This window comes from Liolophura sinensis, chromosome 11 (assembly GCF_032854445.1).
Source record: "Liolophura sinensis isolate JHLJ2023 chromosome 11, CUHK_Ljap_v2, whole genome shotgun sequence".
NCBI classification, from domain to species: domain Eukaryota; kingdom Metazoa; phylum Mollusca; class Polyplacophora; order Chitonida; family Chitonidae; genus Liolophura; species Liolophura sinensis.
Genome location: NC_088305.1, coordinates 20,437,583 through 20,458,819, shown reverse-complemented (window position 1 = coordinate 20,458,819; position 21,237 = coordinate 20,437,583). Strand labels below are relative to the sequence as shown.

Sequence of the window (21,237 nt, the reverse complement as noted above, 5' to 3'; positions counted from 1 at the left end):
CAAGAAATGCAATGAAAATACGTATACATGTAACTGAACCTAATCTTCAGTAACCCAGGAGCCTCACCAATGCGGTTGATGAGAGTTCAAGTCCAGCTCATTCTGGCTTTCTTTTCAATCCTAAATGAGAAGGTCTTCCAGCAACCTGGACCATGGTTGTGGGTTTCCGCTGGGCTCTGCATGATTTCCTCCCCCCAATGATATTTAGAATATTTACAGTAAATCTATCCCCCCTCCCCCACCCCTTCCTCCCTAAACCCCTGGATAAGTTTGTCAGATTTTGATTACCAGTGACTGTTTTATCTGAGTGACCTTTAGGAATATTGGTGTCTGTGTGGGCTGGACAGAAGAGCCCCTGGCAGGACTAGATCCTTGACCAGACCAGCACGTCTCTGTGTTGTCTTTATGTGACAATTATGCCTCGTAACCACCGACATTCAGACTTCTCATCCTTCCTGAGGTGATAGCACTGGTATGGCATATTCACTGGCTCTGTACCAAATGAGGACAGTAGTTGTCAATCGTAGACTGGTTTTGCTTTGTCATGCACCAGACTTTTCTCTGCATTCGTATGGATTTCTATACTCTCCCATGCTCCCTCCCCCCCCCTCCCCACCCACTTCCTACGTGAGATTGCTGGTACATGCAGCAGCACTGTTAAACCAACGTCATTGGTTAATTAATTTGTATTAATTGGAAGTCGTGACAAGTGAGGGACAAATTTGGATCAGCGAGGATCATTTACATGTACAGCTTTACTCTCAGTATTTTGTTTGACAGATCTGTGTTTGTTGAGTTGAGACTGACACCAGTTTGTTAAAGGATATGTGAAATGCTTTGTGTCTATTTCTTACTATGGAGTATATTATGCGGTCTAACATATAAAAGTACAAAAAAGCTTAGTTTTCTTTTTGGTGCAGAAAATTGGCTTTAAACTACAGTTTTCTTAAGGCCCCAGTGATAGTCTGGAAATTAATTAGCCTACTGGGGAAGGAAGAGCCTGAATGGAAGGTGCTAAGCTGATCCTGAGCTCAGTCCCAGTATGTGCATCAATAACATAATTTCTGAATATTTCCTGCATAAATGTAAATGGGGGTGGGGTAAAACCATGGGCTTCGTTTTATAGTACCTTTTCAGGTACATGTAGTTTTCAAATTCATCAGTTTTTGTGCATTAATTTCTGTTTTTCATTACTAAAAATAGAGAATTGAATGCTTAAACACTGACAGTTAACATCAGCATTTTTATAACTCATGACAATATGTAAATACATACATGTTTAATACACATTCTTGTTCCAAATTGCAAGACTCTGAGAGTAAAAGTATGGAATGTATGAAGTACATGTGGCAATGAAATGACTTTAGATGTGTATATATATATATATTTTTTTTTTTTTGTATCAAATATATTATCTCATCACACCAAGCAAACTTTACGGGAAATGATCAGATATATTATCTCATCACACCAAGCAAATTTTACGGGAAATGATCAAATATATTATCTCATCACACCGAGCAAATTTTACAGGAAATGACGAAGAATTCATTTTTTTTAAAATTTCTTCATTTATGAAGGTTTAATGTTTGCTATTCATTGTAAATTAGCTTGAAACTGGAATAGCACATTAAAAGAAAAGACAACAAATCATATAACCCTAGCAACCTGTATTTGGTGTAAAGAGAGGTTGAAATGGACGTAAATATCTGACCATCTTTTTTTCCTGCTTGTCCTTGGTAACTAAATAAATCAACACCTAAATAAATCAACATGTATATAAATCAACACCTAAATAAATCTAGAATTCTTACAAGGCCAAGGGATACGCCATGTTAGAAAAGCCTAAAAGCAATTAGTGTCGTATCACTCGTTCCTGTTTACGAACTGGCAAAACAGGTACATGTACCTGATGATATTGGCAAAAGCTGCGTTTTCCATTAATTCTTCAATTTTTGTTTTTCATTTTTCTCAATATACTCGTTTTAGCTCAAGCAGCAATAATAGTATCTCTCTTATTTTACATCAGGAAAATATAAAAGTATGCTATTCTAGATTTATTTAGGTGTTGATTTATTTACATGTTGATTTATTTAGGTGTTGATTTTGAATGTGGATTTCTTTATCAATGCATACATATATGTACATTTTGTTCATTGTTGTCTTTTCTTTTAACCATATACCTATTGACTTTGCTGTTGCAGTTGTACAGGTGATGGTGTCTCTCTTCCTTGTGGTGGTCACAGATTGCGTCACCTGGGCAAAGAACTTGTTATCACACCTGTGAGTCTGTACCTGGCGGCAGGCCCCTACTTGACAGGTGTCACACTCCAAGTGGATGCTGATTGGGTGGTTGTGCACACCCCGTTTGCCGTAGAGGCTGTGGCTAGTCTAGCGGGGTACCTCAACATATCAGAAGGTGGGTCAGGTCTCTGGTGTATCCTGTGTCTCAGATGTTTCGTTGCTAGAGCCGTCGCATCTTTTTTAAGAACATTTTTCTAAAACTCTTATTCATGTTGTCTTCCAGAAATTAATACAGATGTAAAGTAATACATGCCACATGTTGCTTAAATAAAACCTTACTTGGTATATCCTGATAGCTGAGTTATTTTTTTTTTTTTTTTGCATTGATAATATTCAAACGTGAGGAAGAGTTTCAAATAGTAAATCTGTAATTCCCTCGATTGAAAGAGTAATAACGTCAGCCAGGCAGCCAATAGTACAAACAAAAGTTGCAATGTCCTGAAAAAAACATTTCATATAGGCCCCTTGTTAAGTGACTTTTCCATATTGAAAGATAGGATGTCAAAAATTTGATGGACGAACAGACAGACAGAGCAACATAGAACTGCTGGCCCTGTGGCTTAACCTACAACTTAAGATGCTATAGTTAGAGTGAGATGGAACATTGTAGTAGGGTAATATTGCCTCGCATTGTCTGTCTTGATCGTCATCATTTGGGTTTTATCCAAATCAGTTGCAAGTGCTATGAATATTTCAAATGAAGCTTTGTGTATTGGCATTGCCTGGGAATGTCCTTGACAGGTGTCAGTTTTGATCCACGATCAGAGGTCTGTATATACATAAACAACTCATGTATCATACTGTGTTTGAATCCTGGCTGTATACATGTGGTGTCAAACTGAATAACATACAGTATTGGTGTTATAAATACAAACGTCTACAGTCTGTAACAGTAGGAGCTAAATTCTATATACGTACAGGTGCACATACAAGTGTCTACAATCTGTAACAGTGGGAGCTAAATTCTGTATATGTACATGTGCACATACGAGCGCCTACAACCTGTAACTGTAGGAGCTAAATTCTATATACGTACAGGTGCACATACAAGCGTCTACAGTCTGTAACAGTAGGAGCTAAATTCTGTATACGTACATGTGCACATACAAGCGTCTACAGTCTGTAACAGTAGGAGCTAAATTCTGTATACGTACATGTGCACATACAAGCGTCTACAGTCTGTAACAGTAGGAGCTAAATTCTGTATGCGTACATGTGCACATACGAGCGCCTACAACCTGTAACTGTAGGAGCTAAATTCTATATACGTACATGTGCACATACAAGCGTCTACAGTCTGTAACAGTAGGAGCTAAATTCTGTATACGTACATGTGCACATACAAGCGTCTACAGTCTGTAACAGTAGGAGCTAAATTCTGTATACATACATGTGCACATACAAGCGTCTACAGTCTGTAACAGTAGGAGCTAAATTCTGTATACGTACATGTGCACATACAAGCGTCTACAGTCTGTAACAGTAGGAGCTAAATTCTGTATACGTACATGTGCACATACAAGCGTCTACAGTCTGTAACAGTAGGAGCTAAATTCTGTATACATACATGTGCACATACAAGCGTCTACAGTCTGTAACAGTAGGAGCTAAATTCTGTATATGTACATGTGCACATACAAACGTGTACAATCTGTAACAGTAGGAGCTAAATTCTGTATATGTACTTGTGCACATACAAACGTCTCCAGTCTATAACAGTAGGAGCTAAATTCTATATATGAACATGTACACATAAAAGCGTGTACAATCTGTAACAGTAGGAGCTAAATAATATACATGTACATATACACATGCAGAATATTTCTGACAAAGGTAAAAGTAGACAAAAGCCTTAATTCACCCTGGGGTTAAGTTTGTCATATTTTGCATTAAACACTTTCTGTACATTACATAATGTACATTTAGACAAAACAGGAAGCCTTTAAATCACGTTTGTGATATATTGCGCTATACACTTTGTGTTTCATAATCTCCCTCTTCTTCTTTGCCGTGTTTGAAAGCCTCCTGGACTGTGCTATCAAGAATGCTATCATTCCCTCTACTGATAAACCTGACTGCCTTTCATATACCCTAATTTACCTAAAATTTTGCCAACCAAAGTGCATTTTAGAGGCAAATCAGTGTCACAGAGTATTATATTTTGTGCTGAAACTTACAATTTTTCAGTGGAATATCATTTCATGTTCCAGTTAAACCTCAAAAGACCTTGTCTAAAACCGATAGAACTCTCAGAATCGGGAGAAACAGAAAAGTTAGTCAGGGACGAAATTTAGGGTCATGTAGAGTATTAAAGTGCACAAGCGTCAATTCACAATGACTGATACACCTCTGACATACATGTATATGGGCATGTAGGATTTTGTGGCATTTTGACCTCTGTCCCCTTTTTAATGTGAATGGGCCCTCTTCAGAGATGTGTGGCAAATATTAAAAGATGGGATATGTCAGAAATTTAACCAACTGATCAAGAGACAAAAAGACTGACTGACAGTTTAGTTGCAGCTAAAAATTAATGACTTTGACATCAACAAAAGAACTCAAATAAATCTGGATTGTTCAATTACTTCAGTACGTCTTTTTGCTTGTTTACCTATAAACTGGCCAGGAGGAATAAATCTGTTTTGTTTGGCTCAGATGCTACCATTTTCTGACAATTCCAGTCAGGAAGCTCCCCAAGGTTTATCATAACTCTTATTTTACTCTGATTTTTATTTTTTTGTTTGAAAGAAATTGAAATTAATTGAAATTAAAACCTGAGGTTTTAAGTGGGTCTTGTATACTCAGGCATGTAAAAAAGCTGTTCCAACATTTTATACCCATTTGGTTTCAGATATACTTTTCATTGATCTTTGCGCTGATTATGTCTAGCATGTTACCTAATGACTCATCGTCGTCGTCATATAACTGAAAAATTGTTAAGAACAATGCTAAACCCAAAGACTTCATTCATTCATTCATTCATTCTAGCAGGTTCTTCATTTTTTCATTCTTTGACTTTAAGAACAAAGGGTAACTTTTACAATACAGGATGTAAAAGTTACTCCATGTGCTCATAGGGAAAGGAATTTATTGCTCGGGCATGCTTATGCATACATGACATAATCAGTGTACAGCTGTTTATTGGCAATATAAAAACAAGCTAGTGTATGATATTATCTAAATGGCATTACTGGGATGGAGTTTTGTGAAAACAACGGTGTGTTTACGTGATCTCTGTTGGATGTTTTGTCAGAATGGGCGCACACCAACAAGTCTGGGTTAGAGATCCAGGTTAGCTGGACCGTGGGAGACCACGAGGAAGACGAGACCGAGGAGGCGTGGGGACCCAGGTTGAAGTCACGAATACCTTACACCTTCTCCCAGACAGGAAACTACACTGTTGGTGAGTATGTCTTTGTTACAGAGACCATAATTTGCACTGAAAAACTAAAGTCCTGAATATGTGCATATATATGTATGTAAGCATTGGGCAGGGTTAAATACAGCTGTTAAATTTTAAGTTGGGTACCCTTTTGAGTTCTGTAAAATTGAGAAATTGTGGAGCTATGTTTAATATTGCATAGCAGGTTGTGGTCTAGTGGTTTCAGTTGCTAGGACACATGAGGTGAGAGTTCAGTCCTGGTCTTGGGCAGGGAATTTGTATATTCATGTATTGATAGATTCCCCTGCCGTTACTGCTTGCCAAATGTAGACGGGTTACACCTGGCACTTCAGTTTCCTCTACTCATAAAACTGGCAGCCATAGTATAGGTGAAAAATTCCTGAGTATTTCATTTAGACAACAATCAAATAGATAATTAAATCCAACATTAGGGTAAACATGAGAGCTATAACATGTATAAACAGGAATTTTGTTTGGGTAAGAAGTAATATTCAGTCACACTTTTTTAACATCAAATTACTAAATAGACCATCCAGGAGCCTGTCACCAATGCAGTTGTAGTGAGTTCAAGTCCAGGTCATGCTGGCTTCCTCTCTGTTGGTCCGTGGGAAGGTCTGCCAACAACCTGTGCGTGATCGTGGGTTTCCCCCTGGTTCTGCCTGGTTTTCTCCCACTGTAGTGCTGGTCACCAAATATAAATGAAATACCAATCAAATACTAAATAAAATATTTTTTAAATTTGTAATTCTTAATTTTTTGGCCTTTGGCTGTGATCTACATGTAGGCAACCATTAAATTACATTTGTGTGGCCTTATCAGATTTTCTTTCATTGAAGTAGTCAAAGGACAAATTTCAAAATATTCATAATACCACTAGGATTTTTTTTTTATTATTATTTCAAAATATGGAAGGAATAGTTTGTCTGATGCATTTATAAACAATACATGTAAGTAAGACATTTTGTGATGAGTTTCAGAGTGTTAAGTTTACATTCTGGCATAGAGATATAAAGCCTTCCTGCTTAAGACCACTATTATACAAGTAGTTTGTCACCAGTGACTTGTATGTTCCCATGATAGGATATGTGTTAAGGATTCAGTTGTGCAGGACTAACATTGTTCATGAGGAAGTGGGTATGATAAAGAAGAATAGAATATAATGAGTTGACAGGATGTTGGTGAAGTAAGGTGATTCATTGTAATATTAGATGTGTTCATGTATAGCATGACTCATCGGAGTAAAACTAAAATTCCTGTGATATGGGTACCATGTGACTCTACAGAATACAGCTAAGACACTACTGTAATTCGTCAACCTTTTCCCTTGTTTGCAAGGTGTTTATTCAGGCATATTCTGAAGGCATTTTTCTGTGTACACTAATACAGTTATAGTTTTTATGAAGCCCTGAAACTGGCCAACCCAACCAGTTTGTCTCCAAAATCAAATTAAAAATGTGCATAAATTGCACTGAAAGTTGCTCTTCTGTGTGTGAAAAGGTTGAGGAATTAGTGTAATCCTCCTGTGTAAGGTATATACATACATACATACCTACCTACCTACCTACCTACATACATACCTACCTACATACCTACCTACATACATACATACCTACATACATACATGCATACCTACATACATGCATACCTACATACATACATACATACATACCTACAGTACATACATACATACATACATACCTACATACCTACCTACATACATACCTACCTACCTACCTACCTACATACATACATACATACAGACCTACATACATACATACATACATACCTACCTACCTACCTGCCTACCTACATACCTACCTACCTACATACCTACATACATACATGCATACCTACATACATACATACATACCTACATACCTACATGCATACATACATGTTTACATGTAATTCTTCTGAAATCGGCTGGAATTCTGTTGATATCATGATCATTTGACTGGCTAGGAAATACTTTTAAGGAGGTGATTCACCAAGAAACACTGATGAGGGTAAGGATAGTGAGACTCCTCATACTGGTGATGTGGGGATTATGAGACTCCTCAGGATAGAGCTGAAATACTGATGATGTGGGGATTATGAGACTCTTTAGGATGTAGCTGAAATACTGGTGATGTTGGGATTATTAGACTCAGGATAGAGCTGAAATACTGATGATGTGGGGATTATGAGGCTCATCAGGATATAGATGAAATACTGGTGATGTGGAGATTATGAGACTCCTCAGGATATAGATGAAATACTGGTGATGTGGGGATTATAGCTGAAATACTGGTGACGTGGGGATTATGAGACTCCTCAGGATGTAGCTGAAATACTGGTGATGTGGGTATTGTGAGACTGCTCAGGATATAGCTGAAATACTGGTGATATGGGGATTATTAGGCTCCTCAGGATGTAGATGAAATACTGGTGATGTGGGGATTGTGAGACTCCTCAGGATAGAGCTGAAATACTGGTGATGTGGGGATTGTGAGACTGCTCAGGATATAGCTGAAATACTGGTGATGTTGGGGTTATTAGGCTCCTCAGGAGGTAGATGAAATACTGGTGATGTGGGGATTATGAGACTCCTCAGGATATAGCTGAAATACTGGTGATGTTGGTATTGTGAGACTCCTCAGGATGTAGCTGAAATACTGGTGATGTGGGGATTATTAGACTCCTCAGGGTATACCTGAAATACTGGTGATATGGGGATTGTGAGACTCCGCAGGAGGTAGATGAAATACTGGTGATGTGGGGATTATGAGACTCCTCAGAATATAGCTAAAATATTGGTGATGTGGGGATTATGAGACTCCTCAGGATGTAGCTGAAATACTGGTGATGTGAGGATTATTAGACACTTCAGGATATGGCTGAAATAGTGATGATGCCGGGATCTAACAGCTCACTAGCATGTAGCTGAAATACTTGGAGGATCATGTAGTTCTGCATAGATTTCCTGAAGATAGTAAGAACAAGATGAAAACAGGTGAAGAGCCATCATTATCCGATTTTGATAAATCCATGAAGATTACACTCCGTCTCACACCTGCCTATTTACTGACATGTGTGACGTGTTTATTGGAAAAACAGGAAATTGCATCATTAGTGCTGTGTACAGGTAAATATAGTGTGTGTACAAGGTGGGAATCATCTTCAAACTCCGTTGTGTTTGCTTTCGTTGCTCCTGTATGTTTAGCCACAGTTTTTATTCCCAAATCCCTGCAGCTGAAGTTGTACCTAAGCAAATCTCATGACAGGTGAAGTGTATGTGAACGCCATTCACATCAAACATGGGAAAAAGGTCTTTTCTTTTCTGATTTATGTATGTATTTTTTTCCATTTTAATGTTTTTTCCAATTTATTGTTTTGTCATTTTATTATTTTTTTTGTTCTATAATTTTATTGAACTGCTTCGGTGGCCTAATGGTTAGGGTGTTCATTCATTCATTCTTTGTATAATTTATTCATCTTTGTTTTTAACGTCCTGTATGATGTAAAAGTTGACATATTTGTCTAGTGCATTATCATATCATGTAATATGAAGGTAAATTGTCTTGTGCATTATCATATCATTATGTAACATGAATGTAAGTTGTGTTTTGCATTATCATATCATTATGTAATATGAATGTAAATTGGACTGAAGGAAATCTTTTTTATCCTAAAATATAGGAAAGTGTAACATCAATCAAGTATGTGTACAAATCATTTTGTCAGACCATGTACATGTGGATAAAGTCTTCAGGTTTAAGTGAGAAAAAGCTAAACAATGAATGCGTTAATGTTTTTTTACTTCATTTAAAGCAGTTAGTAGAATGATGTTTAAGTATGCAAATGGTCAAATAGAATAAGCTGGCAAATTTTCTGGAAATCAACCATTAAGTGGCAATTTTTCCCTGATAATTGAAGAGGTGTAGTGGATGATGTGCCAAAAATTAGAATGTGTAATCCAGGTATAGTGAATCTTATTAGTTCTGTTTCAAGGACTCTGTTTCAAGAGTTATCAGCTTAAAGGATGAGCTTAGCAGATTAATCTTAGGCTGTTTGCTTTAATAGTCAGGAAGAGGGGTGGGTTGTGATGCCTGTGTGCATCTGTGTTGTTAAGAGAGGGGGGGGGTGTGGTAAAAGTATAGAGGGAGATGCAGGGCCTTCCTTAATTCTGAAACATAAAAGCAGAAGAGATTTATTTACAGACAAAACATGGTTCAGTATTGAGCTGCCTTTGAACGGGATGTGTCACAGACTCTTGTCCTAGAAGCTGCCAGTTAAGACTTCTTTGTTTTGCTGCAGCTATAGCATGAGTAGCAAGATGGAAGGTTCAGAAGTTCAACTTGTCCAGTGTTAATGTGTTGTTGGTAATCTGTTCTTGGTTGCTTGTTCAGCATGGCACCCAGTTGCCAGGGACATACAGGCAGCAGCCAGATCTACTGCTGGGGCTCAGGCCCATTGACAAAATGGAGAGGCCTGCCAGGCTTTAGGAAGGACAAGTGTTTACATTTCTACTGGTTTCCATGGTAAAACTTCGTACTGATTTGTGTCAGTGTTTATTCGGTAGCAGATGGTTTTGAAAATCTAAAATTGGATAGCTTCTGGGACAAGGCCATTCTTAGTGAAACTTTTGTTTCCAAGTCTTTCGAGTTTCTTTAATGTGCGTCAGTGATATTGAAAACGAGATATTGTGAAGTTTCTTTCATTCAGTAAGATCAGAGTTTGGTTGTGTGTGTTATAACTGTTTCATGTACAAGTTTGTGAAGACCAACACAAAATCTGTCAAAGATCTGTAAAAACATGCTCACCCCAGATGAAGATCACGATGAAATAGTCTGAATGTCATTATACTGTCCTTAGTGCTAGATTTATTTTTGTAAAATTCACTAAAAATTTAAGACCAAGTTGGTTTAATTTGTATTTGTTGAAGTTTATGTCAGCACTTTTGCAGAAATTTTCCAAGCAGTGTATGTATTAGTTTGTTGTTGATTGTTTTGGAGGAGTATACAATTATTGTATGTCTGTATATGAAATTAAGCACTAATTGGCACTGTTGATGTACATCTATACATGCTGTACAGTAAGATATGAATTGTTTTCACGTAAATGTGAGAAAAAAAGTGGAAAGACTGGAAACTGTTTGTGAGACTACATTTATTTATTTATTTATTTATTTTTACGGGTCTATTGGTGAGAGGCCCATTATAGAGGCATGAAAAAATGCAGCTCTGACATGCTGTTTCGTCATCCTGTAGGATAATGGCCCTGATGCCAATAATGCCACCTGGCATATAACCGTACCTGCTTTACGTGCTGTCTGTCACACATCGATCTTGGGGCGAATAAAATGTGTCTGTTCGTACTTATAGTTGACCGAAATGCTCACCTCTGCCAGATGTCCCCTCTTCCGATTGCTAGTAAATCCATCAGAGCCGATAACTACATGGCCATCTCTGCCAGTCTCATAACACAACTGCCATGTTGATCTCGCAAGTTCTCTCAAGGACCCGAGAGCAACGAGATGATTTTCTCACAAGGAAACGTGGGATATTGAGAACTTGCAAGAGCAACATGGCGGTTGTGTTACAGCAAGGTTACAGCAAAGGGTCATGTACCACTACCGGCTGTCGTGACATTCTTTAGTGTTTTCCATGAAGAAGATGTAGCAAGGGCTGGAAAAAAATGGCCATTTGGGTTACTATACAGCAGGTTTTGCTACTGTACTACATTAAATTTTCCTGATATTGCTGCCGATGTATATTTTTAATTCTACACTGATTGTCAGTTATTTGTGTTAGGTTAAAGTGTCATCGAGGGTCCAGTTTCCAACGTGCACATGTATCGGTGGTTTCTGAGGAGAGAAGCTAATGCAATGAAATACGATCACGAGAATAGCCTGTGTTCAGAAACACTTGGATTTATACTACATACTGCCAATAAATAAAGCACAAATAATAAATTTTTGTCTTCTAATGTAGGCCCACATTTGGATCTAGCATAACAAGCGTATCATGTTTTGATCCCAAAATGGCAGTTGTTCATGTGTGAAATGTTCCAACAGGTACGGTAAAGAAAACATTACCAGTCGCATTAGGCAATGAAAAGGTAAAGTTGTCAGTGGTTGAATTACTCAAATAAACCCAGTAGGCCTACAGGTTAGGTGTAACAGGTAAATGTAGGTCTGTGAGAGTTATTCAGATTCAATTCTTGTCAGGACGAGCTGAAATAATCTGTATGTTATTACAAGTCGTAATTCTGGCCAGTTGACATGTACATGCATGCACTTAGCCAGTACTCCCTCCCTTGGAAGAGTAGGGAGTACCGCACTACCTCTGAAAATAATCTGTAGCACTGCTTAACCCCTTGGGTTATTGCCCAGTAGTTGAGCTTCATAATTGCGTGAATGTCAACATACTTATTATACAATGTTTTGCTTGGTGCGTTGAAGGAGTTATCTGTTAAATTGTGGAATGAGCTGTTAATTACGTTTGTTATATGTGATGAACATTGGAATGTAATGCTGAAAAGATCGAACAAAAGGTTGAGAGATTGTACATTTTATTTTATGTGTCCTTGCCATATTTGCACTGTTGGGATACAACTATACAATATAAGGACCAAAACATGTATTGTATAACGATATGTTGCCTTGATCTGTTGCCACATACAGCAGTGGTACAAATAGTGAAGATTTTCATGCTCATGCTTACCAAACTAATAAAAATGCTAACAACTTAGTTGCATTGTACTAGAAGACAATTGATCATTAGTTACAAGAAAAATAAAAACAGAAGAGGAACAATAGACCCATTTTACAGCCCTTGGGGCTTAGTTAGATTTTTTTCTTGCCTAATTAAATTCATATGTTGGAATCCTAAAATTTTAGTTTAGTGTCAAAGGGGTCACTAATCATAACTTTGGATCATATTGATGTGACACTGACTTCGTTCACTTTCACCTGTGGAAGAAGTAGTTGTGAAGTGTTCACTGGTGTAATTTGTAAACCCTGCACCTAATGTGTAAACCCTGCATGTAATGTGTAAACCCTGCATGTTAACAAGCTATTCCAACATTAAATACTGGTTTGTTAAAACAAAACTGTCCATAATTATCAAAGGCTTTTGACTACCATTATTTTCAGGCAAAAGAAATTCTTAGTTAACAAAAAGAAAAAAAAAGAACAGAATTTTGAGAAAGTCATTCTCTATTTTTATTTATTTATTTATTTATTTTTTTTTTTGTTTGTTTGTTTATTTTTTTATTTATTTTTTTAAATTTTTGTGTTATTTTTGATTCTTTCTTTCTTTTGTTCACTAATTAAGCGCTTAAAACCGTCTCAAACCGAACATTTATTATGTGTGGCCTGAGAGAGAGAGTGCAGATGAAGGTGTAATGTATTCTGTATAGACGATGTCTGATGGTGGTTTATCAGAAGGGGTTTGGCTTGATTTTATAGCAGCTAAAACCTCTCAGCCCCTCCACCCCTCCTACCCTATACCCAGCATCTCTCAGCTCTCACCCCCCATTCTATAATTAATTTCCACCTGATGTTGCAAGGCTGTGTTATGTAGTTATAATGGTGTAGATTTCAGTGTTGACAATGCCCCCTTTTAAACCTTGGCCAATAAATTTGATAACAAAGCTGGTCTCCCCTTTCAGTTAAGCAGTGTGGGGCTCTAGAGTTACCTCAGTCAGCCCCTTAATCCAGACTCTAGCCAGGGCAGGGGTACAATCTCCTCTAGGCCCTGGAGATAAAGAAAAAGTTTTCCTGGTTTACATTGAGTGGAGAGAGCCCAGGTTTTAAAGTAGACACTTGATGTGATAGAGCCAGACATGGACCATTTGTCTGCTTCCCAAACCAACTTTGTTCTTTAATTACGGGCTTAGCCCTTCTCATTCCCCACACCCTTTAGTCTCTCAGAGCGGCCTAGCCGAGCCAACAACCTCCACTCCAGACACCATAGTTTGATTTGCACAGATTTTCCCTCGGAATTCGGCAATTTGATCGCAACAGCACCATGTGCCAACAGTTTCAAAGGTAATCCTAGAATTTCTTTCCCTATAGCTAGAGTTATCCAGAAGTCTCCTGAGTGTTCACTAAGCTTAATTAACCTCACCCTGTCTTTAGTCAGCTCTGACAAGCTGCATGAGAACTGGGGCAGAACTTTTTTGGTTTTTGTTTTAAGAGGATTAAAGGTATTATTATTGCTCGGATTATCATTTGAACTATTAAGCTCTTTGCCAGTCAGTGGGGAGCAGTTTATTAAAAGTGTATTAAAGTCAAGTCAGGCTTGCTTTTTGCTCAGAAGTGTATTAATATCAAACCTTACTCAAAAGTGTATTATGGTCAGACAGACTTTTTGCTCAACGTGTATTGAAATTTAAGGAAGACGTGAACCTTTTTCAAAAGTGCATTCAAATCAAACCTTGATCAGAAGTGTATTAAATGGGTGTAGAGGCTAAAATCTTTATATCGATGTCTTGAAGATGTAATTATACGTCAGTGTAACTTGTAATTTAACACTGTATGGAGGAAGAGACTTGCAGATTAAGAAAAATTCATTGTTTACATTATGTATAGAAACTTTGAGCAGTTTTATACATTTTAGGTGTACTTAATAATATCTTCTCTTAAATTGATAATAGGTTCCAAGAATTATTTTATGACATTTTATTCAGTGTGTAATTTGATGAAAAAACTCTTAAAAAGAAACTAATGTTATACAGACAGGTTATATTTACAGGTTACTACAATCTTTCGCATTAATTGTATTTTTTCTGCTTCCTGCGACCAATAGACCTGACGGACATTGTACGTGTACACGTATGTATGAAGTGAAAAACTGCATTAAACCCTAATCAAATAAATAAATTGATCTTCTAATTAAATTGATCTTCTAATTAAAATGCCATATAAAATTCAGGGCCACCAGTAAAGCTGAACATTGATAGGAGACTCCCTTTAATAGGCATACAGGGGCCTCCATGGCTCAGTTGGTTAGCGTGCTGGCGCAGCGTAATGACCCAGAAGCCTCTCGCCAATGCGGTCGCTGTGAGTTCAAGTCCAGCTCATGCTGGCTTCCTCTCCGGCCGTAAGTGGGAAGGTCTGGCAGCAACCTGCGGATGGTCGTGGGTTCCCCCGGGCTTTGCCCGGTTTCCACCCACCATAATGCTGGCCGCCGTCGTATAAGTGAAATATTCTTGAGTACGGCGTAAAACACCGATCAAATAAATAAATAAATTAACAGCCATACATTGGGGTTTTTTTTGGGTTAATTTAATTAAAAATATTGGTTTTATCTTGTAATTGGTTATAAAGACAAAAGTTGTGGAGGAGAAGATCAAGTGAGATGGGCTATATCTGCTTGCACATGTATGTCTCTGTATAGATGAAGATTGATCAGTGACATTACATGTGAGGTGAGGTGTTTCTCTTACGCCTGTCATGCCCAAATAGAGCTATTTAATTAGGACACGCTTTTAGGGGACTAATTTGGGCTGAAATCTATTCAGATATTCAGATAATATCATACATGTATACAACAAATTTTAGTGTCCGTATTACCTGTACATTTTTGTTTATTCTATTTACGTGAATGAAAGGTTAAGAGCATTAAAGCTAATTTTTCTTACTGTACATGTGTACTGCAATTTGGGTGCACTCATGGGGTTTCAAAATGTCTTTATATTTGGCTGTTCTGGTCACTATAAGTGACCGGTGAAGTTCTGCAGTTTACAATGCCCTTCAGCATTCTGCCGTCAGCAGTGGACCCACATCTTCATGGTATTCCCTAGTCCCAACCTCTCTAAGGTGTCAAAACATTGAGATATCCTGTCAAATTGACAACACGATGGCAACCTTTAGCTGCATAGTGACATGACCTCTGGTTACCATGACGATCTCGTTATAGGTGTGGTCACATGTGTGTGTTGTTTGGAGAGTTTGGCATTTTGGGTTTTGTTGTGAGGGCAGGAATTCCTCTGACTGCTGCATACAGATCCCCCTGACCTTTTCCCAGCTTGCCGCTTCACGTTTTTGCCACCGGAACTGCATGACTCATGTCATTGTACAGATATTTTGTTGTATTAATATGGTTTGTGCTGGGATATACCACATTGTTAACATTAGTGTAGGTCTCATAAAAAAAAGCATGTGTAACAATAAAAAAAATATATAAGGTAGAGAATAAGAATAAGGCTTCGTTGTTTAAGAAAGGTCTCATTGTACCAATGTGTGCTTCTCAGGTTTGTGAAATGAAATGTGGCTGTGAAAGGAGGTATTTATTATTCTGATTTTTTGAGGCAGACAATGCATTTTCTAGATTTCTTACGTTTTGCACCTTTTTTAGGAGTTCATGTACTTTATATAGTTGTATGTGAATTTTTGTGAATCTGGATGAGATTTATTATGTATTATAAGTATTATAGAGTCACTTTACTGCTCTGGTTAATTGGCATGGCGTAAAACTCCAATCAAATAAATAAATAAATCCAGTCAATTAAGTAGTATCGACTATCTTCACAGTATTTTGTGTGTGTGTGCATTTTATGAAAGAAGTGAAAACTTTTGAATTATCTCCCCTTATGCTATAACATTTTGAGAAATCTTTGTGAAGTTTCTTGCCTCACACAAAACCATATAACTCCGTGATTATTGGTTTCCACCAAGTTTTCAGTGGTCATCATCAAACTGTTGTTGTGCACATTTAAGCAACACTTTCAAAAATTTTTTTGAGAGAAGATAACGTTCATTTTATATTTTTTTTTATTTTACCTTTTTTGAACTAATTGAGATTATTAACATATTAAATTAAAGGTATGTTGATGTGTAAATTTGGCTTAGAATTAACCATTGCATCATGTCCCTTCCCATATTGTGTACATGTACATGTGTGTCACAGGATATCAGTGGCTGTAACAAACTATGTTCAGCAGGGATCACTTTTAAAAGGGACTGTGTATCAGGTTATCTGGGTGGTCCAGCCCAGGGGCCATTCCTGGGCCCCCCTTACCCCTCCCCTTCTCTCTTTTATACCCTCCCCCTTCTCTCTTTTATACCCTCCCCCATTCCCTTCTGGATGTACCCTACATCTCTTCACTACCCTGATTGACCTTCACATGTACAGAAGACATATTCCGCATATATCTCCTGTGAAGGTGTTCATACATATATACCTACATTTGAACTTCTCGTACCATGTACGTTCATGAAAATCTGCTGCCGTAAATAGGGGACATGTCCACCCATTAAGGTCTTGGGGGGAGGGGGTGTATGCCATTAGGTTTTGGATGAGCAGTTCAAGAAAGGTACATGTACAGATTGTTCAAAACATAGGCACTGTATTGTGGCCTATGATGTGTTTGCCTGGCATGTAGCACAAGCAGGCTCTGAGGTCTAAGGTGTCATTAATGGAAAGTTGAGTGACCCTTCGCTAAAGTTGTTCATTGTCTGGATCTGCCTCTATATATTTACATCTATAGGTTTGTCAGGGTTGTCAAGGTTTCTATGCACCTGTGAACCTAACTACCACTGCCTTCTAAAGTAAAAACATATATAAAAGCATAAAACTCAAATAAAAATCAAATGAATGTATTTATTATATAATTTGAACACAGGATAAAGATAGGATTTGGATTGGTACGTGGTAATGTAATATTCCGTGAAATAACAAATATTTTAATTGTATGTAGCCAAAAAAACATGCCTGTACAACATGTCCTATGACATCAGACGTACACATATGCACTTACTCTGTATGATAGGGCTGTGAGGAAAAATTTGATAATACTGCTCTCAAATAATAAATATTTATAGATATTAATTTTTGCATATTTGACCATTCAAAAAATGAATGATGATTTCCAGAATGTAGAGAAAAATACGTTTCACTTACCTGTACACTGCGTCCTATAATGTGTGAAAAGAAGTAAAAAATCAGACAGTTCTGCTCTCAAATATTAAATTGTGAAAAGAGAATAATGTTTTGCTACATGCACATGCATGTCATACAGAAAAAGACACATAAATATGTATAAGTTACGTGGTCTGATATACAAGTATGTACTGTATGAAGGTTGAAATTTGACATTACTGTTCTGAACTAGGATGTACTTTTGAACTTTGGTGCCAGACTACAAGGCTGGGCCATGTGTATTGTGGTTTGCCCCTGGGAGATATTGCTTGACTGTGTCAGGTACCTGGGGGTGGTTTACACCCAGGAGAAAGGACAGTAAATCTGTCAGGGGCACAAGTGAGCCATATGGTCCAGTACCATCTGTAACTATGACTTGACTTGAACATCATGGAAAAATTCTTTGCTGGACCTGCAAAAAAATAAAATAGTGCAGTGAGCCTTGTTTTTCTGGCCAGTAAAAAGATAGATATTTTAAAGAAATTAACATAGTGAGATAAAATGAATGAAATAACTTATATCAAACTCCAAATAAATCAGGACCCTTTTGTTTTGGTTGGGTTATATCCAGCAAGCATATATTCAATGATGTCCTACTGGAGTCCATCTGCCCTGTAATCCTTCTGCCCTGTAATTTATTTTTGTAAATTTAGAACAAGTTACCCAAGATTGATTTTGTACTCTGTCCTAAAACCCCAAAACAGTCAGGTGTCATGCAGTTTATACTGTGATATCAAATGTTAAGCATTTTGTCAAAATCACCAAAATATGTCTTTCTCTAAAGCATTTTCTGTCATTTGTGTTGTTTTCTTTAAAGTGGCAATTTAAAACTTTAATTTGCTGTTCATTTTATTAAAATAATCATCTACTTATTTAATAAAATATCTGAAGATCTGAATGATTTAATATCAAATTGAAGAGTTTGATAACATGGAACTTGTGTAGAGTAATACATTGATGACTTTATTAGTCTTTTCCGTAAAAGTAAAAAAAAAATAGAAACATTTTTATAAGGATATTGGAAAGTGTGGCACATGGACCTGATGAACAGTGAATCAAGAACTTGATAAAAGTTTATAAGGCTCCCGTTGTGTATACATGTAGGCCTACATACAAGGAGAGGCAGTATTGGGAGATTCAGAGATTCAATTCAGAGATTCAATTCAGAGATTGAGCCATCAGCTACATTGTGTGCCTCTCACACGAGCTGACTGTACTGTTAAAATCAATATTGAATATTATTGTGTGTAAACATTCATGTGTAATTGTATTTTTTTTTTTCGTAATTTGTTTTGAGGGTCTTTTCGAAAATCCTGGAAAAGAAATGCCATCACCAGATTATATTGTGGCCAATATTTTAAGAATACCCTGCTGAAGAAAAATTTAAGAAATCAGGTCTGTCTTTTTTACAAAAAGATTGGATGAGTCATAAAAGTTTCAGGTTTTGGATCAAATTGTGGAGTTTCCTGTTAAATTATTATCTTGAAAATCCAGGAGTGCTGAAAAAGTAGAGACATGATTATGTCACATTCAGTATAAATTGACCAAATAACAAGTATATATTGTTGAGGCTTAAGTTTTCATAATTTTTATTTTGACTTTATAGGTATACTTACATGTCATGCATTGTGTACATGTACATATGGGAAATATTAAGAAAATATATAAACAGATCTGAGAAAATGATGCTGAAGTGTGCCAAGAAATTCTTCTCTCCATAAAAGTTTATGGAGAGAAAAAAAAAAATTGGATTGGTACTTGGTTATGTAATATTCCCTGAAATAATAAATATTTTAATTTTATGTACCGAAAAAAAAAAACAAACATGCCTGTACAACATGTCCTATGTTCAGGTTAGCAGGTTGAGTGAGGTGTAGCTGTGTTTCCCCCATATTATCTGCTGTGTAAATGGTTCAACTCTTGGTCGCAGGGTGCAGTCGCACTACATTGATCTGCAGTTTTGTTTAATACACGCAATGAACAGTAGTGTTGTTTTGGTTAAGTGTCATAGCATATTAAGCAAAACATACTGCTCCATATATAAATAAATATTCCGGAGGAATTTCAGATATTTGAATTTTCAAACCAACTCTTTCATGGATAATGTGGAATCTGGCCATGTGGAATATTATCGATAAAAGATTTGAAAAGTTAGAGAGGAAGTGGCTGATACCTAATTCCTGCCATTGACATGTTCTGACAACAATGTAATTTTAGCCTAGACTGACAGATGACACATGTACAACCTACATGTAGGAGTTGAAGAGGAGGGAGCTTTTACATGTGTATACCCTAATTTTTCAACCTTTTCTGCAACCAGTATTTTGAAACATTGTGAGAAAACTATCGGGTGTAGAGAAATAATTTTGCACTGTTTTATGAAGCTCATGAAGTTTTATGAAAATTGTTCTTAGCATAATTTTTTTCATAATTGTGTGCGTGAATTCCACTGAAAGAAGTCCTTAAGTGGTTGAATTGTTAAAGGTTTACAATAGCCCATCGGCTGTAAGGCTGGCTGCAGATATAATTTAGTAAGCCATGAAAAGAATATATTCTTGGATACAGCGTTGAACCTCAGTCAGATTAAAAAATGCTTAACAAATATTTTACAGAGTAATTAATAATTGTACAAAGTCTTTGTGCTTATAATATTTCAAATTGTATGACTGACTATTCTAGCTAGCCTTCAGGGCCCGGTTGTTCAAAAATGGGTTTAAGACTTAATACCACATTTAACTTTAAGCCAAGTCTTCAGTATTGTACTTGACCTAAAACAAATTGTGTACCGGTGTATTAAATACAAACTAAAACTGCTGCTGTTATACTTTGATTTTGGAGAACTGCATTGACACCTGAGTTAGGCTTGATACCAGTATTAGCTAATACACTTGCGAACAACTGGGCCCAGTACAGCATAATTCCTCACTCAGATACGCTGTAAGCTTAGCAACTCTTTGGCAAACTTATTAGTGTGTGCAACGTGTTTCTAGGTTTTACATGCGTAATAGTTCAGTTGATTAGGTCGTAAACTTTTAAAATGACATTGTGACCGTGCATGAAGAAAAGGGCAACTCAAAATGATGTTGTCCGTGTATGAAAAAACAGTTGTATGGAAATTTGTTCGTTTCAATATAGCTTGATTAATTTGGGTGCCCAATAGTTAGGGAACCTAAATATTTTGGGGGACTAAACTGTCTATATGTATGGCACTGTCAACTGATTGTTGTTGAGAGTCTCCTGAAGCCCTAGGACTGATTGCTTTTCTATCTGGGGATGTAAAGGCCATTGTTGACATGACTGGAGAACAAGTTCGGCATTATTTGCCAACAGAATTAGATTGTCAACACCTTGGTATTTGAAGTCCCTGTTTCTCTGTTTTTCCTCTGTTGGCCATGGGGTTTGGGCAACGCGCCTGGAAATTGAACAGCGTCAAGTTCTATGAGGATGTTTGTTTACCTGTTTTGAAAAATGTGTTTGAGAGGATTTATTTAAACTCTTGGGTCAACAGCTGTTTTGAGCCTTGTTATTTGCGTCCTGCATGTATTTTCACTTTTATCTGCCTGAAGTGCAGTCAAGCTGAAGCAACGATCTTGACTTTATGAGGTGTAGATTCACACTAGGGCT

General features: G+C 37.1%; 1 protein-coding gene across 1 annotated transcript in view; it reads left to right on the top strand.

The window, feature by feature from the left end:
• The window catches only part of LOC135477926 (uncharacterized), a 159,935-nt gene that overhangs the window by 13,886 nt on the left and 124,812 nt on the right, over positions 1 to 21,237 (top strand). Inside the window, exons 4-5 of the mRNA XM_064758149.1 lie at positions 2,205 to 2,419; positions 5,558 to 5,707. Of these exons, the coding sequence (XP_064614219.1) occupies positions 2,205 to 2,419; positions 5,558 to 5,707 (365 nt within the window). The remainder of the gene's footprint in view (positions 1 to 2,204; positions 2,420 to 5,557; positions 5,708 to 21,237) is intronic.